The 27,687-nt window shown below is 34.6% G+C and overlaps 1 protein-coding gene across 19 annotated transcripts in view; it reads left to right on the forward strand.

Annotated features, from left to right (window-relative positions):
• The window catches only part of Ccdc91 (coiled-coil domain containing 91), a 401,979-nt gene that overhangs the window by 183,209 nt on the left and 191,083 nt on the right, over positions 1-27,687 (forward strand). For all 19 annotated transcript variants that reach the window (XR_015446979.1, XR_015446977.1, XR_015446978.1 and 16 more), the window contains one exon: positions 9,740-9,817. Coding sequence is in view for 16 of the 19 variants with exons in the window: in XM_087200271.1 (XP_087056397.1) it covers positions 9,740-9,817 (78 nt within the window). In the remaining 3 variants the exon portion in view is untranslated. The remainder of the gene's footprint in view (positions 1-9,739; positions 9,818-27,687) is intronic.

Genomic DNA, 27,687 nt, shown 5'->3' on the forward strand with positions numbered 1-27,687 from the left:
GCATCAGTAAAGGTCTACATAGAATCACTTGTGAAGATCTCGTATGGGTAGTAATACCAAGATCCATATTAAATTTCCAATATTCCATTTAGAAGAGACAACTCAGATATGTAGGGGTTCTTAGTTTTAACCTTTAAGAAGAATTTTGAAAAAAAGACTATGTCATCAGGAGAAATATCTTATGATGTTAACTAGACTCCTAAATACACATATGGCGAAGTAGAAGATGAAGCGCGTGAAGTTTGTTGGTGAGTGAGGGAGGAATTCATTCAAAGAAGATTTAAAATGTCTAATAGGTAATGTGAAATAGGAAGAAAAGGGGCAAAGGGGAAGGAGGTGGGAGGGCTAGGGGAAAGGATAGAAGGGAATGGGATTAATAAGAGAAAATGGAAAAATGGGAACAAAATCTTTGTAAATAGAGAGGAATGGAGGAGTTGAAGGAAGGGCTGGGCAAGGGTGAAAAATAAGAACCAAGAGAGATTATGTAAAAATTTCCAATGATGAATGTCATTATATTGTATGCCTAAAATGTACCAATGATTCAAATGAATAATCGATAATGCAAAATAGGAAGAAAAGGTCCAAAGGGCTAGGGGTAGTGGGAGGGGCAGGGGAAAGGAAAGAAGGGAAAGGAAAAATGCTGAGAAATGGAAAAAATGGAAATAAAGTCTTTGTAAATAGGGAAGGGTGGAGGGGGTGAAGGGAGGGCTAGGAATGGGGAAAAAAATAAGAACCAAGATGCATTATGTAAAGGTACAATTCCCAATGAGAAATGTAATTGTGGTTGTTGTATGCCTACAATGTACCAATAAAAGAATTAAAAAAAAATCAATGGGAAAATATTCTATTAAATTCCTAGGGCATCCATAACAATGACCACAAACTTGGTCGATTAAAGTAGAACTCTGTTGTCTCACAGTTCTAGGGATCAGAATCTCAAATTAATATGTTGGTATTACCACCCCCCTCTCAAATTTTTATGAGAAAATCTTTCCTTCCCTCTTCCAGCTTTTCATGGTGCCTGATGTTCTTTGGCTTTGGGCAGCACAACTCCATTTTCTCCCTTCATCTTTGTGGTCTTCTTTCCTGTGTCTTAAATTTTCCTTTTTTCTCTTATAAGGGAATCACTCATTCTATTTAGGACCCATTTCTCAATTTTTAACTCACATATCCTTAATTTAATTATATCTGGAAAGACCCTATTCCAAATAAGTTTACCTTCACAGATATCAGGGATTAGGACTTAAACCAACTCTTCAGGCTATAATCCAACCCACTACAGTCTTCCCCTGGCACAGCAACATTCCTATCCCTCATTGTACAAACTTCATTCACCCAATCTCGGTGTCTCTGGGAATCGTAACCCCCTATTGCATCAGTGTGTGTCCAAAATCTCATGTAAATATCATTAACTCAAAAGTCCCAGTGTCATCATCTACATCTTCTAAACCAGGTGTGCGAGGCCCTCAGTGTGATGGGGCAAAGTTCCCTTTAGTCAGCACGCTTGTGCAACGAGAAAACAAGTTATGTGCTTCCAGAATAAAGGCATCAGATTTCCATCTGAAGGGGGAATAGGAGATGCAGGAGTAACCAGTTCCAAACAAGTTGGAAAGCCATAAGGGAGAATTCCTTTGGGTTTCCAGGCCTGCAAATAATCTTCTGTGGCTTGATGTTCTGTTGTCTGGGCCCATGGCCTTAGGATGGTGTGCATCCGAGTCTTTGTTTCCAGCTTGGCCAGTGCTGGCACCTGTGCTCGAGGTGCCTTCTGGACCCAGGGCTTGGTTCCCTTTGCACTGGTAGCCGTCTTGTCCTCTGTGGCTGTAGTATTCCAGACCTCTGGCCCTGTGCCCTTGTTTTGAGTTTTTGCCTCTGAGCCTGTGTCCTTGGCCTCTGCTCTCAGAGGAAAATCTGTCCTCCGAACCTAAATCCAGGATAACTTCATGTTGTGCTCTTTGTCGTTGCCAAACAAACTTCTGTTCATGGCTACCAGAGAGTAGGGCTTTGCCGTATCCTTTTGGGGGGTGGGTCTACCATCCAACCCCAGTACAAGCTTGAAAGATAAAATTTCATTATATCCAGATATGTGGAGGCAAATAATTATACTATGAACAGAAATACTCTGGCTATATTGACAAATCACCAAAATATTACTGTGATTTTTATTTTTAAGCCTTTTTTTTCTTGATCAAAGTGTCAGATGTGTTGAAAAGCTGTGTTGCCAGAGCATTAGCATAAAATTAAAGTTTGGAGAGCACCCTTAAAAATCAGAAAAGCCATAAACATTGTATGGATTTTAGAGGTTTATGTCCATAATGATTAGGATAGTGCTTGTGGGTTTGTCATATATTTATGATACCTGTCTGTTTTTTATTATTAATTGCCTTGAAGGTGTTCCTTGATGCTCTGGTGCCTAGCACCTGGAACCACAATGTAGGGAGGAATTGTTACAATTGTCCTAAAAAGAGATGTAGTTTTTCATAGATTGAGACCTTTGATCTTTCCTCCTTGCCTTCGTAGCTCTTGACTTTTTCTTCTGTTCTTCTTTCTTCCTCTTTTCTTTTTTTATTTTCTCTGTTTACCTTTCTTCCTTCATTTCTTTTTTTTCTTTTTTTTCTCATTTTAGCGTGAATTGGGTTTAAGTATTGTTTCATAGGGTAACTGGCCTTTGAAGATCTTAACAAAGCTGGAGATAGATAACCTGATCCTGGTGCAGAGTGAAGTTTCTTTTTTTCCTATTGGAGCAAAATAATGAAGAGACATTGAAGTAGCAGTAGGAATGGAGCCAATACAATCAGCAAATTAGCCAGCATCTTCACCAGGCTTTTGCAAGAGGCTACATTTCTCAAACTGTCCAGATTTTTCCTTTATTCTTCAACAGCATGTAATTTGTAGGGATTTAGTGCTAATGGATGAATGATGATGGCAATAATAATGGGATTGTTGTTAACATGTTTTCTCATATGAATTCCACATGAGTAGCTGTTTTCATCTTCAGAGTGATGAATTCAGTAACTTGTTTATTCATTCCTCATTTGCTAACTTATTAATTCCTTAAAGTTTTGGTTTAGACTTGGATGTGAGGCTGTCACATCTGGCTTCTGTAAATTAACATGTAGAAAAATCAGTTACTTCTGTGTGAATATGAGCAGACTAGAGTTCTTTGCATAACCCATCTTATTTCTGTTCCTAAAATTCTAGGATATATTTGTTTTCTTGGATTTTGATTAAGAGGATTCAGTAAAGCAGATAGTTTTGGATGCTGCTTACTGATGAAATGTATACAGTATATTAAGGCAGTCATTAATAGAAATGGGCCAGAAATTAATCCTTTGTGATTTTGAATGTCTTAAGCTAAAGGAACGATTGTATTATTAAGGGCATGTTCTTCACTGCTGGGGACAGTTTATCAGGCAAAAATCGTTTCATCCTATTTGTAGTAGTACTTGATACCTTTAGACTAATTCTCACATACTCATATAATTTTCTCTCTCCGTTTAAAACTAACCAAGTTAACCAAACAGGTAGTTTGTGAGACTGGGGAAGATTTCGAAGTATTCTGTCATGGACTGTAATTTGTTACTAAATGTATAAAGAAACCGAGAAATCTAATTGAACAGAGAGGTAAAGATTAAACATTTCTTTACTGGGAAAAGGTTCCTTTTGCATGAGACTGTACATGACAGTGACAGCACCTTTCTGTGCAAGGGCTGTGATTCCTGGGAGAGTCGAGCAGGCTTGTAGCAGTCCTCAGAGAGGGGATAGCAAGAAATTGAATGTATATTGTTTCATTGTCTTTCTTCTGTTGTGACAGTATGTGCGTATGGGATAATCTAATCTTTTTTGCATTACTCTGACATTTTATATTCAGGTCACATTGATGTGTTGGATTATTCAGATTTAGTTAGGGAAGCACCATACTATTTCTCGGTCACAACCTTTCAGTGCATTGGTAGGATGTTATCCCACTATCTTTATTTTGAATTTTTGCCCTACAAATTTTCTTTTGGATAATTTGGAGATGTGTATTTCTGCCTTCTCCAATACAGTTGATTAGTTGTTGTGAAAGAGGTGTAATCTTGTGGCTTCAGAGAAAGTGGTGGTGAAATCTGTATTGGAAAACATTACTCAGTAAGATAATATTAGCCAATTATGTTTTGATAGGCTATATCTAAATTGTTTCTTGGTCAAAGAATTTGGAAAGTAAGAAAATTTGCCTTTTAATAGATGGATATATTGATTGGTGCACAGACTTTCTTTTCTCTTTCTGCCTTTAAAACAGCCTTGTAATAATTCACTCCAAACATGTCCATCAGCATGTTGACTTTTTAATCATTGATGTGGCAGAGAATTCTGTTATTATGTATGGATTAATTTATTGGAAGTAATTAGTATGGGTTCTTCTTGGCTTGACATGGGCAACAATAATAGAATGTGAATTGAAAAGTGTTTTAGTTTGTATTACAGCTTGAACTTTTTTGAAAAAATTTGATTCAGATATATGAATCATACTGATGTAGTTATGAGAAACATTTTGCTCATTTGTCATATTTCTAGAAAAGACCAATACTTGTTGATTATATGGTTCCTTGTTTACCTGTATATCTATTCAGTAGGTACTTTTTATTTCTAATCATGTCCAGCAATATTAGAGGTCTGAGCCATAGGTACATTCAATCACTTTGAAAAGCAAAGCATTGGGAGGGGAGTAATTATGTGCAGTGCAGTGATGGGTTGGTTGGGTGTGCTTTTGATAATCTTTGAAAAGCAGCTTACTCTAGAGCATTTTTATCAGAAGTTTCTGGTTGGAAACAAGGAATTGATGAATGACCAGTTCAGGTTTTACTGAATGTGACCAATTGTGTGATAGATTGTAAATTTTTGGCTTTATAGTCTTGAAATAAAAATTCTAGACTACGTATGACTGTTTGATTATGCCTTTGCTTTTCTTTTGGTAACTGGACAGACTTGTGTTTTACAATGTGTTGTATTAGTAACTTTGCAGTAAGCAACAGAGAGTTGATTGATCTCATTGTAGCATACTATATTATAGAATAGCATTAAGAAAGTTGGAAAATTATTTTAGAAATAATTTATTCCAATTCTTCCTACTTAACAGATAAACAAACATGCTCCAACTAGTTAACTTATATGTTTCGCTTATACGTATTGGAGAATAACATTCTTCATAATTTCACTTATTCAATTTTAAGACCAGGCTCTGCACAGTTTTTAACTGTCTTATTTTGATGTTAAGTAGCTCTGTCTGTCTTTGATGAATAATGAAATTCCTTTCTCACTTCTCAAATTTATTTGGTATTCAAATCCTGCCCATTCTATTTCTTCCTTTATTCTGTCCTTATTAATTCAGCAAACATTTGAGATACATATACTCAGTATTGAGTAAAACATCACCTTCTCTAATTGAAGTTTTTGTCAGACTTTGAAATCTTTCTGTATCTATCTTTCCTCATCTTCATGAGAGCCATAGTGCTAGGGAGTACTGTTGCTGCTTTCTTAATGTATTCTGTGTTTGAGGAAGACAGGCAATTAACAGTAAGTGTAAAATATTTGTTAGTGATAGGTGCTCTGAAGAAAAATACAAAGTGATTAATGGCTAGTTGTATTGTTAGGGTTTTCTAGAGGAGTAGAACTAATGGAAAATTTATATGTAATGCAAATATAAAAAGATGTACATATATACACAAACATATATAAAAGGCACATGTATGAATATATATGTATATAAATGTTAGAATTATAAGATCCAAGGTGGGAGAGTCCACAGTGGCTGTCTGGATGCTGAAGAGGCACAGCATCCAGTGGCTGCTTAGCTGGAGAATCTGCAAGCCTTAGAACAAGAGGGCTTTAAGGATGCAGTGCTAGTCTGAGTGAAGGCCTGGAAGCCTATTCACGTTCACTGGTGTGTGTGTGTGTGTGTGTGTGTGTGTGTGTGTGTGTGTGTTGAAGACTAAGAAGGTGGAGTTTGATGTCCAGAGGTGATGGCAGGAGCAAAAGTCCTATCTAATCAAGCAGAATGGAGCTTTTCAAATGCAGGCAAACTTCCTCCTCCTCCTCTTCATTTGAACCTGCCTACAAGCCTATTGGATGATGGCGGATCCCCATCCAATCACCACCCACAGAAGTGTGCCAGCCACTGTGCTAGTCATCACCAGATATACCCCACAGGCACAGCCAGAAGTGTGTTTTATTCATCTGCTAGGCATTTCTCAACCTTGTCAGATTGACAGGATGAACTGTCATGTAGTGATGAGTGTGGATCTCTTCAGGTAAGAGTAGTCAGGGACTGTCTTTTCTTTTGGCTTCATACTTGGGAAATGAGCATGCAGTGCCTGGGAGAGTAGAACACAAAACCCAACTGACAGCAAGTGCAGTAGTCTTGGGACAGGGATAAGCTTATAATGAATGAAGAGAGCCAATGACAGTAGATGCAGGGAATTAGGAAGACAGTGATGTAGTTCTGGGGTCATGGCAAAGATTTTTTTCTTAACATCTATTAATTGTATTAACATATTCACATGGTATAATATTTTAAAGGAGCTCAGTGTGATATTTCAGTTCATGCCTACAGTGTGCACTGATCAAATCTGGCTGCCTTTAAATCCCCCCTTCACTTTCTTAATTTTGGGAAATTTGGGCAGATATGTGATATTTCACTATTCAGCAGATACTTATTGACCACCCACTGTGCCAGGTACTTTGCTGTATTTTAGGTGCTATGGACACAGTGACTAATTCCTGGTATCTTAGAGATTACATTTCACACTCTTTTTGATTATGCTTAAATTTTGAAAGGCATATCCTGACTGCTTTATGGGAGAGAGAAAGTGTGGCATTTCATTGACAAGAGTTACTTTAGTAGTCCTGGTGAGAAATGCTCCTGGTCTGGGTGAGAGGAGTCACAGTGAAACTGTTGTTGCAAAGTGCACAGATAGTGTTTGTTAAGAGTTTGGAACAGTGCCTTTCAGAGTTTGTTAAGGAGTTGAAGATGAAGATCAAGTCAACAAGGTTCTCTGAAGGATTGATTGTGGCTAATGAGGGGAAAAAGGAGAGAAATTAAAAGTGATTTCAAGATATCTTACACAACTGGAAGAGTGGTAATGGAAAACCAAGAGTTTAACATTAAACCTTCAGATTCCTTTTCAATATCCATGTAACAGATAGCAAGCAATTAGATGAATGAATCTGTCCATCACCCATGACAGGGTTTGGAAATATCTATACTAAAGAGTTACATAGAGGTAGTATTTAAGGTGATAGACTCATGATTCATTAGAGAAGAGATTGGATCTCCCGGGGACTGTACTGTAGAAATTAGGGCAATGAAGATGAGGCAGCAGTATATACTGAAAAGTGATACAGTAGAAAGGGAACCAATTTCGAATCCAAGCAAAGAAAATATTTGGTATGATGATTGCAGCAATAGAGATAGAATTTTTGGATCTTTACAGATTTTGTTACAAAACTAGAGTAACTATGATAAAGGAAAACTGCAGATATCTTCAGCAAAACTTAGATGACTATATAAATTTTATAGTACAAACTGGCAGGGCTAATAGCAGTAAGATATACATACATGTGTATCATGGTTGCCCTTGAGTGTGTTTGTCGGGGGATAGTCCTGTGATCATGAGAGCTTAGGGGCACAGGTACTGCCACCACAAAAGGACCCGTTAGTAATCAATTTGGAGGATTAGAAGAATGAGCTGAGAATAGTAGGAAAAACTAACAAAGTGATCTGAGCCCACATTCCTCTTGGAAATACCCAGAGAAAGCACCCTTCCTAAAGCATAAAGGTGTGTCATGAAGAGAACTCGTAGTAACAGGACATTGAAGGAAAGAGAATTTTCACATATGGTAGTTTATTGTTAGAATATGGAAGCAATTGATTTTTGTATATTAATTTTATATCTTGTAATTTTACTGAATTTGTTTACTACTTGTAACAGTTTTTTGGGGAGTCTTTAGAGTTTCTGTACATAAGGTCATGTCATCTGCAAGCAGAGACAGGTTTACTTCATCATTTCTGATTTGAATGTCTGTCATTGATTTTTCTTGCCTAACTGCTCTGACTAGGACTGATAGTAAGAAGCATGACAGTAGTCCAGGGTGACAGTTCGTAGTGATATCCTCATGGGTTTGCTTCAGTGTAGTATTGGATAGTGGATGATTTTTCTTTACAAGGTGGAGTTAACAGCTATGTGATCTAGTTATAACTAGGCCATTTCTTACAAAGATGAAAAAATGGCTCAAAAAATGGCTACCGTGAACCATAGGTTGGTGGTCCTACCAACAAAAATCTGTTTTTATAACAGATGCTTGAGGTGTTTTCTTTATGCCTAGGCTGTTTTGAGAAATAGTAATTAAGCTATAGTAAGACAGAACCTGTTGAATCAGCAATGCATAATGAATGAGAGAAAGAGCAAGTGGAAGTAGTAAATGGTCAAGAACTACTGGAATATAGTATATTTGAGTATAATTTTCCCTCAGTGTCCATGGAGTGATGGTGCTGTCATTCTTTTTAGTCATTTGGGGTCCCAGGCTGTCATAGATTTTGCCATTTGTGGTACGTGACTCTAAGGTTAACTTGGGCATTGTTATTCAGCAGGCTAATGACTGAGAAAAGGGGTATGTTGGAGGTTGCATGAAAGGCTTTTGTGGTTCTTCACTCCTACCAACCTGACATCCCACTTGATGGCAGTTGTTCTTATGTGCTCCTGTAGTTAATTTGCTAATTTTGTTTATAATTTTAATTCCTATATGGATAAAAGAGGTTTATTCCTAATTTTATTTCTTTTTAAATAACTGCAAATTTTAGTGATATATATATATATTATCCTAATTTTCCCTAATAAAATATACAGTGAAGTATTTTCTGTTTTTCTGTTCTGTGGGTTACTTTTTTCTTAAATATGGGTTAAAATTTATCTGAGTCATCTAGGTCTCAAGATTCTTTGTCAGAAGTCTTTGTATGTGTATTAGCTTTTTTGTTGTTTTTGTTAAACAGATTCAATTCCTTTAATCCATATAGGACTATTAAGATTTTATAATTATTCTTCTTTCAGTTTCAGTAATTTATGTTTGTTTTGTAGTTTATTTTTAAAATTTCATCTCCATTTCTTTTGTTTTTTTAAAATGGTTTGATAACTATTATCTGAATCATCCATATATCTATTTTGTCTTCTCTGCTTTCCATTTTCCTTTGTTCATTTGTCTGTTATCTCTAATAATTTTGTATTGAAAGCTGAGTTGAAATAACTAGGGCTCTGCAGGATGTTAACATCCTCCAAAGAGAGTTCATCCTTTCCAGTCCTAGATGGGTAGAATTGGGAGTTAATCACATTCATCTAGTATAGCTGGATAAATAATAAAAACTATAGAGATGTGGGGTTGTTGCAGTACCATGAGGCTTCCTGTCTCTTGATCCAGGTCAGGACCATCCAGATACCACAAGGAAAAGTACCATTGCTTGTGTGACAGTATTTCACCTCTCAGTGTGGTTTTCCTTTCTTAGTAGTTCTTTCTCTTTAATGCCTCGTTGCTTCAGTACTTCCCAATGCTTTTAAACAGAACTTCTTTTTAAATAACTTTTTTCTTTGTTTTCATCTGCTGCATTAGTGTGCTACGAACTATTATTTATGGAAGCAACAGTTACGGGTCTTATTATTTTAATCACAAAACAAGAACAGATCATGGATTTAGTTCTTTTTTTTTATTCCAGGAAAAACATAAACAAGAATTGGAGGACATGAGGAAAATGGGCCACGAAGCACTTGGTATCATTGTGGATGAATATAAGGTAGAGGTTTGCGAGCCTGTTTATTCCTTTAAACCTTGGAAAAATTCAGTAAAGAATGTACACATAGGCATGTGCAGACATATACAGATTACAGATTTGTAACTTATCCTTATTTTGGTATGGAATTCTGTTTAGTTGATCAATAAATGTTCATTGAAAGTATAGGTAGTAGAGTAGGAAGTAATGCTAGATACTACTCTGTATTCAGAGACTTTGAGAATATCATCTCAGTAGATGAAGGTATTTAAATACAGAATACAATAGAATTAATTGATATATCATCATTTTTGTCTCTGATATGGTTCTCTCTGTGATACAGGAAAAAAATTAAGGTGTGATAAAAATCTGAAAAAGCACTACATATTTTTTATGTAAAATAAATAGATCTGAGTACTTTTCAGCAATGAAAGAAGTTATGATGTTAATATCAGTGACATAATAAAATTGATTTTTATAATTATTTTAAATATTATTCTTTCAATTCTATGTCCACATAAACTTAGTCATTTAAAACAAATTATAGATTAATTTTAAATCCTTTTCCTTATCCTAAATTTCATGTCAGATCATTGTTTTTCTGTAAGTAAAGAGAAAGTACATTCTTGTTGAAATCAAAATTAAACAATTCTCTCTAGAAATAATCACTATTGGAAGTTTGGTGTGTTTGTCTAGGATTTCTTCATGTTTGCATAAATATATCATGCTCATATCATGTTAATTTTGACTTTTATAAGAAAATCTTATCTTACATAATTTATTCTTTCTTGCTATATTTATTCTGTATAATTTGTAGATATTTTCATGTCAGTATATTTGAGCTTATCCTGTTTTTGTTACTGTTCTGTAGTATGTCACATTATGACGTGTTACATTATGACAATATGTCACTTAAATGTTTTTAGGTTTTTTCATTGTGTGCGTGCTTGTGTGTTTTTCAGAGCATTGTTTGATGCTCTAATTCCATTTGGTTCTAGGTCCACAATGTTTCTTTGCAGCAAATATGTTTGTTTATATCACTTTCAAGGGGAGACTCATGAAATTAAATCACTTATGAAAACTTTTCTGAGATTATTTATAAGTAGCATTTTGAAGAAACTTGATTGAGAACTACTCATTTTTTCTGCTTGCCAAGTATTGTTATTCATCATTCAAAAAGAGAAGGTTTAAATGTCAGAGGCATTATGCATCATGATTTCCTAAAAAGGATTAGGAATACAATCCAGTTGCCTACAAAACTGTATTTGTCATATTATAGCTAATAGTATATATTCAGACAGTTTATATTTATTTGTATCACTGAATTTTTGTGTGAATGCATTTCATACAGCTTTTCATACTGATTTACTGAAAAGTTAAGTAAATCACACACATCTAGGACAAAGATTCTATAACGATACTTTCAGGGTTATCATGTAAGTTTCTGTCTTTAAGATGTTCTAAAAACATGAGATCAGCCCTTATAATAATATGAAAAACTCTAAAATTTCAAATAGAACTAGGCAGTGTTTTCCTGGTCCTTAGATGTCTTTTTAGTAAATGCTGGATGGTTGTAACCGAATGTGAAATTAGGAAACTTTTTTTTTAAACATAGAACTTCATGCAATAATTTGTAAATAATAGAGAATAGTAAACTGGAAACAAGTGAACAGGGATTTAGGACCTGTGAAATTACAACAAAAATTTAAAGAAAAATTCCCATGAGATTCCTGGAAAGAGAGGAAAAAGATAGTACCTGGAAATTCCCTAAATTTACATAGTCAAGAAGTCAGGCAAACTTCAAATATGATAAATGAAAACAAAAAGAACAACTCCCTTTCTCTTTCAAAAAGAAAAGAAAAGAAAACATGCCAAGGCACACTGTGGTGGGTAATTTTATGTCAACTTGACTGCATTAGGTTGCCAAGATATTTAGTCACTTTCTGGGATGTTTCTGTGAGGATGTTCCCCTACTCTCCCACAAGATTATATTTAAAACTGGACTCCTGAGTAAAGCAAAGTGCCTTCCATAATATGGAAGGCCTTAAATGGGACAAAGATTGGCTGTCTCCAAGCAAGAAGGAATTTCCAACAGATTGCCTTCAACTGCAGCCTCAGCTCCTCTTTGGGTCTATATAGTAGTAACATTCTTTAACTATAGCATCTCCTCTTCCCAGGGTCTGTATGCTGCTGGCCTTCCCTGTAGATTTTGATATTGAGACTCCATAATTGCATAAACCAATTTCTTGAAACAAATCTGTCTATATCTGTATATTGTATATCCTGTTGAATCTCTTTCAATACCTTGGCTAATATAGCCAAATTTCCCAAAATTAAATAAAAATTTAAAATCCTGAAAGCAGCCAGAGAACATTTTACCTAAAGAAGAAAAAACAATTAATATGATGGCAGTATTTCCATCTGAAACCATGGAGACCAGAGGAAGTGAGCTTACTATGATGGTAGTTTCTTAATGAAAAATCAGCCTAGAATTTCTTATCCAGGGAAATAAGTGGTGGTAGTGGTGGTGCTGATGAATAAAGGTGCTCCCAGATGAAGGAAAACAAAGAGTTGATTATAGTATATCCAGCCTGAAAGAGTATTTCAAGAAATATTTCCAAATAAAAAGGAAATGTAGGGAAGAAAACCTGAAACATCAGGAAAGAAAAGGGGAAAAAAACACAAACATGGGTAAATACAATATACTTTCCTTTGCCTTTTGAGTTTTCTAAATTGTGTGTGACTGTTGAAGCAGTCTCTGTATAATAGAAAATGGTCTCTATATAATAGGTTTCTATGTAATGTGTCTAACAGAAAATTTATGAAAATTATAGTGTAGAAAAGGGATGATAAAGAACATGAAAGGAAGCAGGGATTCTAGAGTTTACTTGAATTGGCTAAATACTGATAATAATGCTGTGATTTTTTCTTATTAATTTTTGAAATTACTCCTTTTTCTACAACCTTTTCCATAATAAGGCTTAATGCTCTATTAAACAGTTTGAATAGAGGCCTCTAAGCTATAAAGTCATTTGGAGCCAGGCTGTGTTTATATGTATGCATTTGTGAAATGATAATACATTCAAAGTTTAGTAGAAAATGCTTTCTCTATTTATTACTGTGCTCATTACCAAGTTTAATCATAAATTTTGATTTTTAGTAGGGCAGTGATACTATGTTAATATTTGAAATTTACTTGAAGTTTATATCCAGTAGTTTTTCATACATTCATAAAATTGTGCAACCATCATGGTGGTCTTGATTTTAGAACATTTTTATGAAAACCTGTGCCTGTTAGCAATCATTCTGCAATGCCAGTTTCTTCCATTTACACCCTGGTAGTCTATGGAACTAGTGACCCATATTGTGTTTCTGTAGATTTAAGTCTTTTGGATATATCCTATAGAATCATGTAATTTATGGTCTGTTACTGACTTCTTTGTGCCGGCATAATTTTTTGAATGTCATCAGTTTTTAAATTTGTATTAGTACTTCACTCCTTTTTAATTGTCAAAGTATTCCTATATATACACTGTATATATACACTATACATATATACACTATATAAAAATATTCATATATATATTATATTTTATTTGTCTGTGCACCAACTGATAGAATCTGAGTTCCTTCCACTTGTTGGGTGTTAAGAATTAACGGTACATGGATACGTTTGTATTTCTCCCATGTGTATACCTAGGGTTGAAATTACTGAGTCATATGGTTGTTCTATCTTTAATGTTTTATGGAACTACTGAAATGTTTTCAGCTACACCATTTTAAAACAACAGCAATTGTTTTAGCTTCTCTGTTGCCTTACTGTTATTCACTATCTTCCATTAAAAAATAAGCCAGTCTCTAGTGCATTTGAATTCACTTTTTGGTCTTTGGTTCTTTTTTAGTTAATTACTGTATATGACGTGAAGGAGGAAGGCACCTTCATCTTTTGCATAGAAGTAGAAAATTGTTCCCAACAACATTTGTTAAATAGACTGTTCTTTCCTAGGGATTTGCTTTGGCATTCTTACAAAAAAATCAGTAGAATTTATACATGAGGATTTATTTCTATACATGGTTTGATTACTATAGTTTTTTTTTGTATGTTTCAAACTCAGAAAATGTGAGTTGTATAACTGCATTTCTTTACAAAATTGTTTTGGTTATTTTATATTCTTTTCATTTCTGTATGAAATTTAGGATCTACATGTGAATTCTTTCAGAACTCCAGACTGGGATAGTTTTGATAGTTTTCTGGTTCATCCTTTTTTTTTTTTTTTTTTTTTTGGTACTGGGGATCAAACTCAGGATTTCATGCTTGCCAGGCAGGCACTGTGCCACTGAGCTAAATACCCGGCCCTCTGGTGCGTTTTAGCAAAGTATCTTTGTATTTATTTATATCTTCATTTATTTCTTTCAACAGTGTTTTATGTATGCAATTTATTCTTAGTAGGTATTGCAGATTGAATTGTTTTTCTTGATGTTCAGATTGTTCATTGCTAGTATATAATAATAGAATTGCTTGTTACATATTGCTTTTACATACTATTAGGTCTAATACTTTATTAAGTAGATTTCTTATTCAAGGAAATTATTCTTTGTACTAGATTATGCCATTTCCAGCTGCAGATAGTTTTACTTCCTCCTTTCCAATCTGCATAGTATTTGTTTCTTTTTCTAACTTAATTATGTTATCTGGACCTCTAGTACAATTTGAATAAAAGATGCTAATGTTGCTAAAACAATTCTTTTCTGATATTAGAAGGATAACAGTCTTTGCCATTAAGTACAAGGTTGATTGTACTAGTGAGGTTTTCATTACTGGCCCTTATCAGGTTGAAGTAGTACCCTCTGATTTCCAGTTGGTTAAATTCTGTAGGATTTTTGTCAAAAGCTGTAGTCATGACTACTCAAATCATAAGTAATATAAATAATTAAAATTATTATGACTAAATGTGGTGTGTTCTAATTGACTTTTAAATGTTAAAACAATATTTGATTCCTAGGATTATCTCACTTGGTTATGGTATATAATTATGTGTTGTACACATCAGTTTGCAAGTATTTTGTTGAGTAATTTTACATGTACATTCATCAGGGATATTGGTCTGTGCTTTTCTTGTGCTATCTGGCTTTGGAATCAATTTAATTCTTGACTCATTGAATGAGTTAAGATGCATTTCTTCCTTTTATCAGTCTATAGAGATTTTTTTTTATTTTGTTCCTTTGATGATTTTATCTTTCTAGGAATATGTCTTTTTCATTTAATTTATGTGATTCTTAAGACACACAATTGTTTATTCTACTCCCTTATAGTATTTTTATAACTGTTAAGTCATTGTTGCTGTTTCTTTTTCTTTCCTAATTTTTGTATTAGTTTTTTTTTTTCTTGGTCAGATTAGCTTAAGGGCTTATTTTGTTGGCATTTCAAAGAATTAGTTTGTTTTCTTTCTTATTTTTGTGTTCTCTATTTCATTAATTTCCACTTCAATCTTTGTTATGCTTGGCCTTTAGCTTGCCTTGGGTTTATTTTGTTCTTTTTTAGTTGTGAAGATTTTTTTTTTTTTTTTTTACAAATGTTAATCTGAATGATGCAGAATTGTGCTTACTAGAAATGAAGAGAGTATATATAGGGAGAATCTGGGGCCGGGGATTTAGCTCAGTGGCACCACACCTGCCTTGCAAGCACAAGGTCCTGAGTTTGATCCCTGGTACCAAAAAAATAAAAAAGAGAGAGAGAGGCTGGATTTCAGGACATGCTACGTGCATACATTGAAATATTACATTGAACCCTATTGATATTTATAATTACAGCATATTAATACAAAATTTTAAAATGAAATCATTTAAAAATATAATTAGCTGTGAAATATAATTAGATATTGGGAAATAGGAAGAAAATGTTCAAATGGCAAGAGGAAAAAGGCAGGAGGGGAGGGAGAAGAAAAGGAAGGGAAAAGAATTTAAAAAATAGGAAAAAATGGAAACAAAGCTTTTGTAAATAATGAGGGGCAGAAGGATTGAAGGGCGGATGGGAATGGGAAAAAAGCATCAAGATACATTATTTACATTCCTATGATGAATGTAAGCATTATGTATATCAAAAGTGTACCACTAAAATTAATTTTAGATAATAAAAGATACTTGGAAAACTACAGTTAGCTTATTGATTTGCCAACTTTCTTTTAAATGTCATTTACAGTTATTTTCTTCTGATCCTTTTAGTCTAGTTTTGGCATGTTATGTTTTCATTTTCATGTATGTAACACATTTTATAGTCTTTTTTTATACCTTTTTCTTTTGACTCATTAGTTCTTTAGAATTGTGTCACTTTCCATAGATTTTTAAAATTTCTGGTTGTCACTGCTTTTTTGCTTTAATTTCATTTTGGTTGGAGAAATCACTTTCGGTAATTTCAATTCTTTTTAATTTATTGAGGCTTTCTTTGTAGCTTAACTTATGATCTGGACAGCATTCTCCATTTACTTTGGAGAAGAATGAATATTTTGGTATTGATGAGTTAGGTGAGGTGTTCAGTAGATATCTCCAGGTATAGTTGGTTTATAGTGGTGTTTAGGTCTTCAAAGGAAAAATACACAAATATCTGGTCATTTAAAATTGTCTTCATAATTAACTTTACTAGTGTGCTTGAGTTCTACATGTGGAGTTGCTTGTATGAACCTAAAGAACCTTAGTTAGTGTCACAGTATTTTTAATTTTTCTCCTAACAATGAGTGTGTGTATGTGGGAGTATCTTTTTTCAAAACTTTCATTCTTGATAGTTTTGCTAGATATAAGCTTTGCGGTGGACAGCCGGCCCTCCCTTTGTTTAAATTTTAGCACTTTGAATATCATCTTACTGCCTTTAGTTCTTCATTTTTTCCAATAAGTAAGTTGTTCATCATTAATCTTTTTGAGGGTTTTATGTGCAGTAAGTAATTTTTACCCTGTTTTCAAATTGTCTCTTTTTGCCTTTCAGTGTTTTGACTCTGATATATCTGGGTTTGTGTCTGTTCATTTAATTGTCTTTGAAGTCATTGATTTTCCTTTGGCCATTTTTCATAGTTTTTCTTCTCTTGTCCCTCTTCTCTCATTGTATTATTTCCACTATGTACATGTTGGTGTGCCTAATGTAGACTCACATGTTTCAGAGACTGCTCATTGTTTTCATTATTCATTCTCCCTCTCTTCTTCAGATTACACAATTTTGTCAGTATTTGTTCAACTTTACATATTTTTTCTTGTTCAAATTCAATATTTAGGTCCTTCCTTGAATTTTTCATTTTTTAAAATTTTACTTTGGTTCAACATTTCTCTTTAGTTTTTTTGTGTAATTTGTTTGTTAATCGGTGTTGTATATTTTATGAGAAGTTATCCTAATACTTTCTTTTTATTCCGTAAGAATTTGTTTAGCTCTTTGAGTGTTTTATAATCAGTGCTTTGACTTCTTCGTCTGTTCATTCTAACATTTAGGTCCTGCTGAGGACAGTTTCCATTGCCTCCTGTCTTCCTTGCGTGTGGGACGTGCTTTCCTGTTTCCATGTCCACTGCTGTTACTATTTTGTGGAGGATAGGCAGTACTGGTAACTTCTACACTGTGCAGGGTCACTGGAAGACTGAGACAGTTAGTTTCACGTCTTGATTTCCTCATGGGCTTTTCCCTTTGAAGCTGCAGCCATTGTTAGGGAAAAGGATGGGTGCTACATTTGCCAGGCGGCTCCTGCTATTGCCTGGGACAATCAAGATGTTGTAGGGTGGGACGTCACAGTTCCCACATCTGGTGAATCTCCCAGGAATGCATTTTCTCTTTCAAGAAGCTAGGATAAATAGTAGCTGACAAATAGCTGCAGAGGCCAAGCCAGCAGCTCTCTTGTTGTACAGATAGACCTCTGCAGAAAGAGAACTCTGCGTGTTGTTTTTTTTCTCTATCACCTGCCCCACCCCAGTCCTTTCTGCCTAGCAGAAGTTAGGCATGGCAGAATGAGTGGGTGCTGCCACTGCCTGGTATGAAACTGGTGCAGCATACAGCTGAGGAAAATAAAACATGTTAATGTTCATCAGTTCGTGAAGCCACCAGGAGTAGCTCTTCTGTGTTAGTATTTGGGGAAGGAAAATGCTGCTTTCTTACTGGGAGCTTGCTGAAACTATGCTCAGTAAGGCTGGACAGTGGGTGAATGGTCAGAGTCCCCAGTTTGAGAACCATAGCCTCACAGTGGTCCTACCAAGTTTCTATACATTTTGTTGAATAAAATTTAGTATGAGCCCTTTGATCAACCTCCAGAAACTTTGTATGGTTTTCTAATTTAACCTACTCCGATGCTTGTTTGGGGTAATTTCCCTTAACTACTAATGTTACCATTCCAGAACTCTCACCTTCCCCATTCTTCTTCTAACTAAATTAAAATAGTCATTATTCTGTTATATATATTGTTATTTTCAAAAGTAATTATTCTGGGGTCAATACAGATTTGGAAATTTTGACATTGTCTTTATTCTCATTGTGCTAATAAGAGTTGAGAGTTTGTACATCTTGTCCTGTGAGTACCTCCACTCTTGGATGTTTGGGATCCCTTTCCCTAGTGTTTTTTTGTTTTGTTGTTGTTTTTGACGTGGGACTATTCATTTCCTGTGAATAACTTCCAAGAATGTACATGTTATGAATTTTGGGATAGGTTTTGGAATTTTGTTGTAAATTACCATGATTTCAAATATTAATTTAAACCTCAATACAGGCCTGTTCTTAATTTCTGCATGGGTAAGCAGGTAAATACTAAAGAAAACAAAACAAAAAAACCTAATGTTTCAATACTTTTTTATATGCATGTCATGTGTACCTGGTGGCCTAACATCCTTGTTTAGTCTGTCTTTAGTGACTCTGTATGGTAATTTATATGTCCTCATTGTGTGATTGCCTAACATAAAAGTTTGTTGCTTGTCTGCCAGAATTTCTACTTTGGACCTACTAAGTACTCCTGGTAGAGCTACTTGGCTAATAGTCTAGGTGTTTGAAGTCAGACAGACCTGCTGGACCAGAGCATACTTCCACTGCTTACTGACATTATAACCTCGGGGAACTTTGTTTTAAAAAAATAAGACTTTAGTTTCATTGTCAGTAAATAAGGGAATAAGCCATGGAAACTATTCTCAGAAGTGTTTTGGGCATCCCATGGAAAAACATGGTGTATAGCTAATAAGTAAACTCTTAGTATATATTAGCTATCATTAGTTATTTTATTTAGCACATCAGTTATCTAGCATAGCAATTGCAGTGGCTTTTCATTATGTATTGGGTGGTTGATTATTAGTTTACTTCTCAAAATAATACAATATAGTAGATTTTTGTTGCAATCTTTTTAGAAATAGTCCCTTAAGGAGATAGCTCAGCTCTTCATAATCTTGAGTTTTGGTTTAAAGGCCTGTATTCTTTTACTCACTTAGAAAATAAATAGCTCACTTAAAAATTGATGAAAAAGACATAGATTTTGTTTCCATTTGTCATGAAGTAAAAAATCTGTTACCCTGATAATTGACAACAGTAAAGTCAATTATACCTTAGAAAGCTTTTCATAGAGCATGCCACATCTAATATTGTTTACCACAAGCACTATAACAACATTCTTTTACTTGTTTGAGGTTTTATCTTGAAATTGTCATTCTCTAATATATGTACTGGCTAAAACTTCACAATTAATGCCTGTGGTTTTCTATATCAAAGATTACTCTCCATGATGTAGAGTATCTTTTTTTAAAATGTTAAGTAGTTATATATTAGTGTGATGCTTTCATTTTTTTTCTTTTAAGGTACATTCAGCAGTTGTCATTGATCAGGGTACATTTACCTTGTGATTCTCTTGTGTTGATTTTAAAAATCATACATTCCAAGACAAGTTACTTCTTGGAAATTCAAGTCCATCGGTATAGAGAGAGTCTGGCTATCTGTATTTACTTTAAAGTCCTGAAAGTTATTCTGCCAAACCCCAAAGGAACTGTTAGCTCTTGTCTTATTCCTTCATACTATTTGTTGTCAGCCTTTTTCCTTTCAGCCTGATGTTGCCACCTTTCCAGTTTTTATCAACATCATTTCCTCTGTCCAGGTTGTGTGGGTGTGCATGTTCTTTTTTTTTTTTTTTTTGGGTGTGCATGTTCTTGAGAATGCATGCATGCACTGTATTCCATTTAAGTCACCAGGAGCTCTTTCGTACAAGAAAGACAGAAAAACAGACTAACAGAAACCAGATGAATGAGAATGGGCTGCTCACTGTTTTTGAAAGTCAAGGAAAAAGCCAGTAAGTGAGTTTTAGATGTAGACTAGAAAACAACAATTTGATATACATCAAGATGGTTTTTTAAATTTATGCCTTTTTTTCCCTGGATATATGGGAGTCATGACCACAGTCAGAACTTTTTTTTTCTTTTTTTGTAGTGGAAGATTGGTATGGAGGGACTATCAGAGAAAGTTAGCACATGGAAAAAGTACAGGCATATTTGCTAAAGTAGAATTATATAACTTAGAGAATAAGATGCCTTCTCTTTTTAATAAGAATATATCCTCTTGCACAGATGTTTACTTTTTGATTTTCTTTTCAAAAGTATGTGTATAAAGATATATATATATATATATTTAGTACAGTCTATATAAATACTTGAGTCATTTTAAATGCTAACCCATTCTCAAAAACAATTTTTCTTTTTGTCCTAAATAGCTTTTAGGAAGAATTTTCCAAGGGAAACACTTAGTTGACTCAGTGTCTTAAAATTCAAAGTCGGAACTTTGCTAACATGCTCTAACAGTGAGTTGAAAGGACTAAAGAAATTAAATTCAACATGTTTTTATTTTATCTCACTTTGAGCTCAGTTCATTAAAAATTTCAACTCAGCACAAATAAGACAAGAACATATTGTTTTGGCTAAAGTTTTTGTTTTGCTACTGTATACAGAATCTTTTTAAATTCTATGACAGCAGCCTCCTTCTTCCCTTCTTCCTTTTTTTTAACATGGCATTTTCTTTAAGATAAATAAGTTAGAAAAAGGCCTTTCCTTTTGAAACTCTCATACATACAATTTTATTTCATACTGTATGTTATTTTAAAATTCTGATCACCTTGTTTATTTTTGGAATTAAATTACATTCTTGTTTTTGTTGTTCTTTAAACTTAAAGAATTTAGACAATTTTCAGGCCATACTAGATAGGGGAAATGTTGACTCATTAAATTTTGCAAATAGGTGACAGATTAGTAAAATGTGATAGTTACAAAAATAACCTGAAAATGCAAAAAGAAGCTGGGTGTGATGGCATATATTTGTAAATGAGGCTGAGGCAGGAGGATCTCCACTTCAAGCCAACTTTGTGACTTAGGAGATCCTATCTCAAAAGAAATAGAATTTGGGAATTGTAGCTCTGTGCAAAAGGTCCAGGTTTAATTCCTAGTACTCCCCAAAATAGAAGAAAATGATGATTGGTTTCTAACAATAATGATGTAAAGGTATTTTACATTTCTTGGCCCATTTGTGAATTGTTAAAGTAAACATATGCTGGGCCATGTTTTGGTAAGTGAAAATTTGTTCCTGGTCATCACATTCACTGTGAAACTAGGAGAATTTTTTATGCTCTCTTCTATAATGATCCTTCCTCCCTGTTGTTTGTTTGCGCACAGTTGCCCAGTCAGGATACATTTAAAAACTGAGAAATAGCTACACATTTCAAGACCTCTTCATCACAGTAACATACACCAACACACATACCCATTCTTCTTTTGCAGTCTTTGTTTCTGACACTTGTTTTAAGTTGGGATCTTTAATTCTCTGTATTATAATCCAGAAGCCAAAACCACTTAGTGCCTGCACATGGACAGTGCTTGTAAATACTTGACTACTTAATGCAAGGGCAAGGGATGGACGGATTCTTTCCTAAGGTCTTCGAGTATTCTCCAAAGAGCATTTTATGGTACATCAGATACAGTGAAGTTTTGACTTACCAGGCATATGAAATTTCTGCTACTTGTAGTGAAAGTGATGTCAAATTGCTCCGTAAAGTTCCTCTGAAATCATCTTGACTAAAATTCTTAATGCACTTATTTCCTGTGTTAACTAACTTTTGATTTATTGAAATTGTTGGTATTCTGTGCTTTTGCTAAAAAGGTTAAATATGCCTTAAATTTCTTTTGTTAAAGTTTGCTTTGAAGTTTAGCAGTGTAGCATATGTAACATGCCGGTTAAGAGTATCACATGGTTGCTATATTTCAGTTTTCAAAAGCATCCACTTGCTAGTGCTTTATTTGAACTTTTGAATTGTTTTGTACTGTTTTGTACAGGAGACCAAATTTTCCCAGGGTGTAGAATTACTTTGTATTATATAAAGATCTTTTCCAAGGAGAGAGAAACAACTTTCTTTTCTCATCTTTGGATAGTTTCCCTTAATTAGATACTACTAAGTCTTTTGTTCAAAGATGAGAAAAGTAAAAAAAAAAAACAAGACATGTGAGACCTGACTGTATGTTTGTTTGAATTCCACTATTTTGTTAACCAAAAGGTATGAAAAAATTTATAGTTGCTTGAACAAGGATTCTCATAAATACCAACTTTTATCGTATGATCAAATTTTTCCGGGACAACTAAAGATGTTTGCTGTTGCCAATGAAGTTTGGCCTACCAGCATACTAGATACTAGCAATCGGTTTGGAACTCGTGATTTGGCTTGTCTGTTCTTATCCCTCCCACCAGATTTAGCCCCAGTGCAAAATTGAGAAAGGTTTTATAGTTGGTAATAGTTTTTGTGTGGCTCTGAGTCTCCTGAGTAGGCCAAAGTTTTGCATGCAAGGCTATTTTTGTGGGTTTTCCATAAAGGCCAAAACCACAGGCACTGGAAACCTTGCTAAAGAACTTGTTCTAGTATAGATTTAAGGTTTGCCACTCCAAAGAAGGAACTTTAAATCAATGAAGTTTATAAGTTGTTTCATGAGACAGGCAAGACCTATGTTTTCCCTTAGTAATTTTTCGTCTTCTAAAATGTACTTTAAATATTGTGGGTTCCTTTTTAGATCACTATTTGTGATTGACAGACAAAATTGAGCATTTTATCATTATGTGTCTTCTTATACCCAGATTTTGATTAATTACAGATTTCTTCTTACTATAATAAAAATTCAGTCTACTTTATTATTAGTGTCTTTTGAGGTCAATATGTCCATAAATGAGTCTTTCCTCATTCAGTTACTTGAGGTTTGACATGTTCCTGTGGGGTTGAAAGTTAGTTTGAATCTTAATGTGATTTCAGCTTATTCAGCAGCTTTCTATCTCTGGTAATTATGTTGGCAGAGCGATTATCTAGTATTGTCTGTATAGAATACATTTTGATCTATTCCAATCAGTGTATCAATTGTGCATTTCTTAAATCCTTCATTTTTCTAAACTGAATCATTAGCATAGCCTGTGTAGATTTAGATACTTAGAATTTTACTTATTTAGACTTTAGAGAAAAACATTGCTTTGTGATACAGATTTATTTATGTATTGGCCAATAATATTCCAGTTAGTGAAAGGCTATACACTATAGTATCAGCAGAAGAGAAAAGAAAGGATAGGTGGACGTTCTTGTACTCATTAGTTTTCTATGTTCTCATGCAGATATGCATGCATACATATTTTTAAAGATGATAAGTGGGCTGTACTTTTAAATTTCCTGCCTGTTTGAAAGGATATAAACAACGGTAGCAGTGAAGCAGGAAGCAGTGAGCCTTTCTGCTTTCTTTACCTATGTTTTCCATCCAGGCCCCAAGCCTATTGGGTGGTGCTACCCACTCCGAGGGTGGGGTTTCTGTTTGCAGTAAGTCCACACCCAGAACTGAGCTAGACCAGTCAATGGGCTGATCAATTATTGTACACCCATGATCCAGTCACTCCCAAAGGCCCTACTTAGGAGCACAGGAGGTTTGGGGGAGACATCTAGATATAAGCTATAACAGTGGTTTGATTTATTCTTTATTCTGAACTATAAAACTCAGTGAAAGGAAAGCATGGATAACATTTGGGAGAATAGCATTTTACCGTTAGTTTCGAATTAGTGTATAACTCAGTATGAAAATGGAGTGCTGATTTTGATTTTAATCTCTACACTCTGAGTAATCAGATCTCTGCATGTGATTAATATTAATGTGAGAATATTAATTTTAGCAAGGATAAATTATTAAGAAATATAAGGTATAGATACCTTTATTTTTGACATGGTAGCATATACATGCAACACAAAATTCAAAAGATATGAAGATGTACATTGTATGAATTTTGCTCTCATCACTCTTTTAGTGTCAATCTCCTCTTCCCCTCAGGCTTTATCATTGTAGAGATGGGATAATATGCTTAGAATTGCCACATCCTGATTAGTAAACTGATTTTCAAATTTGTTTATAACAATGAGAAAGGAATTCTATTTGAAGACTAACCCACTTGAGTTTGATTTAGTGTATTTTAGATAAAGCACTTGTCTTAGAGTTTTAACAGGATATTCATGTAGCCTTTAAAATTTTTTTTTGTTGATTGGTCCATTTTAAAATCAAATGTGGACTAGTATTAAGCCAGCAATCCCTCTTCATGCTGTTGTATAATACTTCTATGCTAGTTAGTAGCAGTTTCTTGGAGTCATTTTGGTGACTGGCCCTTTTCCTGTTAGGAGGTGGCTTCCTCCTAACTCCTATCAAGCTAAACATTACGTAAGAAGCTTGGCCTTCAGGGCACCTTGGGCACCTGGTTCAGTTCTGGGAATGAATATCCTATGACTCTTTAGTGCCCAAATCAACAGATTTGAAGTGTTTTAGATATCACCCTTAATGTAGTCACTTCTGTACTATACAAATGATAACTTTTAACTGGGAGAGAACCTAATAGAAGTATCTTAGAATTATCATCTGAGTGCACAGATTTTTTTGTGTGTGAATAAATGAAAATTTAAATGGAAATGCAGTCTTTGTTAGTGCTTCATAAAATTGATTTAAATCATACCTCTAATCAAGCTTTCTCTTTTAATACAGCTTTTCAGTGTTAGGAAAAATTCTTTGCTACTGTTTGACAGCTGTATTTGATGAATGGATTTGCATTAATTTGAAGGAAAATGGTTATTTTAATGGTCTTAATGTACCTGAAAGAGCAATTGTGATCCCACCTTGACTTCACCAAGCATGAATTCCTTATAGCATAATGAACAAGGAATCTAAGTCTTGAAAGTCAGCATACAGAACATTATATGTCAACATGAGTCATATAAAAAAATCAAGTTAACTGTTACTTCTTCATCATTGGCAGGAAAGAAGCTAATTCTTCCTGCTTATTAGGTAAGGAATTTGAGACACTGAAAATCATGGTGGCTTGATCCATGCGTGTAAACAGAGGAGGAGTTTTAAGAGCTGGGTCCCTCAAAGCTTGATATTTGGCCCTAACAAAATATAATACCTCCTTGAAAAGTTTATATGTGGATAGTATTTAAACCAAACATTTCTGACATCTAGCTGAGTGTCTTTCTTCTCTTGGTCGTTGAGGTTTTAGTTTCTAAAATGAAAAGCTTAGGCCGTTATATAGTAAAATAACCAGGTGTTTTGTTTAATGCTGAAAAAGTTATGATGAGGATATTCCAGTCAGAATTCTTTTTTTTCATTTTTTTCTTTCTTTTAAACTGAAACTGTAGCTCTGTTTCAAGTCACAAGGAGCAGTACTGTGGCATCTGAGGGAGAGGCCAGTCCATATGGCAGATTTTCAGAAGGTTGAAGTATCTGGAAGACAGACATGCAGAGTTTCTGTGCTGCACTTAATTTTAGAAACTTCTTAATTTTAATGTGTTGTCCATGGCACAAAAGAAATTTTCACTGGGAGCCTTTTGTGGTGTTTGAGGTAACGACTCTTCTGTTACTAGAATCTCTTAACAACAAGGCCAACAGGAACCATTCCCTCTGTCCTGAAGATTTTCTTTGGCCTTCATAGTCTTCAAAACACTTGATAGCATGGCAAGCCAATGCTGAATTTCTGTGTTTAGATCTACACCCATAACTTAACATTTTTCCTTTTTAATTGTATAGTAACACTGATCTGTTATTCAGATACATAGGAAAACTTGAAGATCACTGCAATTCCAAATGCTTGAGATGTGTAAAATGATAGATTTTCAGCACCCTCCACATGACCTGGCTGTTATTCTTTTTTGTTTTTGTTTTTGTTTTTTGTTACCGGGAATCGAACTCGGCACCTTGTGCTTGCGAGGTAGGTGGCAGAAATCCTCACCCTTGTTCTTTTTTAAATCAAAGAAATATGGAGAATTTTGTTTGTTTGTTGCTTAGTCCAATTTCCCCGAAATTTTAGGTAATATTTTCTTTCCTAGTAAAGAAATAGGGCCAAGTTTATTGCTGTTACTCCTAAGAAACACACACACACATTCTCCCCAAGGCTGTGCCCACAGGCTCTGGATATTGCTTGGAAGATCACAGGCTGGGAAGTGGCATTCAAATCTGAAGCTAGGGTTGCTTAAATAAAAGCCTTAAATGCAGGTTGAAGTCTTTGTTCCACAGAATTACACTTCCTTGTCCATTTTTCATTGTACTTTTAAGTCACCTCTCAGTTTTAAGTTTTAAACACATTGTTTGTATCTCAACAAAATTTTCTAAAGTGTCTAAATACTATTTTCTGAGATGCCTAATGTTTCTTTCCTACTATAGGTGCGTCTGAACCATATGGGACTATTGACTTGCTGATAAAAGATCATTTAAAAACATATGTGTGTATAGTTGTGCATGTGTGTGTGTGAATGTGAATGTGTGAAGCCAATCTATCACTTCTTCCTTCTGAAATGTAAGCCAAAAAACCCTAAGTTGAAGTTTTACACTTCCAGATTGGCAAAAGATATCTTTGATTCACCAAGAGCCATGGAAGAGTAAGACAAATTGGTAAAGAGCAACATTCAGAGCCCAATATAACCAGCTGCCGTCATTTAGACACTGTCTCTTCATAGTCTTTATCACTTAGCTGTTTGTGATAAATTGGAGAATGGAAGTATTGTAGAAGACCTGCAAATTTATAAGCATAGTGTCCAAATGAAGTTCCAGTTAACATTACTTGATGGATATTTCTAGTACATATATCTTTAAGACTTTGTTTTATAAAGACATAGAAACAGTTCAGGTAGTTCTAAAAAGATTTAAATTTTTCATTACCACTGAGGCTTACTGCATTACTCTTCACAGGATAAAAATCCATGCATGGTGCATTAATTGTAATTTTAAAATTTATGTGAAGCAGTTTACAAAAATCAGTAATGTATATTTTATTCTCTATAATTGTCTATTGGTAGAGAAAGTTTTGATAGTTTTTTTGAGTGTTTTGTTTTGTGTTTGTTTTTTTACCTTGAATATTGCTTGGAGCCTTTTAAAAATATGCCAGTGTGACAGTTAAGCTGAAGTGCTGACTCCATTGGTTCAAGGACCACCCTGGGGATGGGGAAGGCATTTTCAGGGTATCTGGTTGGTCACAGAAGCCTGACTTTAGTGCTTGGCTCTTTCCTCACTGCCGGTGTTCTTTTCTCTGCTTCTGGCCTGTCAGGAACTGTGGAGCTTTCCTCAGCCATATCCTTCCACCATGGCATTTCTGTATTGAACTGAAACCTCTGAAGTCATAAACAAAAATAAACCCTTCTCCCTCTAAATTTTGTATATTGGTTATTTGGTCACAGCTAACTAGTGCCGTCAGATTATACAAATTTCCTTGCTCACAACATTTTAATGGTTTTTCATACAATTAAACTATCTTATTATGTCCCTACATGACCTTGGCCCTGTACTTACTTTTCTCAGCTTTGAGTCACTTTTTAGGCATGGAGCCCAGCATGACCATAGGACTCTGAGGTAAGGAGGAGTTTGGCCTA

This window comes from Heterocephalus glaber, unplaced genomic scaffold (genome assembly GCF_053883595.1).
Source record: "Heterocephalus glaber isolate CG9 unplaced genomic scaffold, H.glaber_assembly_v1.0 deba00001733, whole genome shotgun sequence".
NCBI lineage: Eukaryota > Metazoa > Chordata > Mammalia > Rodentia > Bathyergidae > Heterocephalus > Heterocephalus glaber.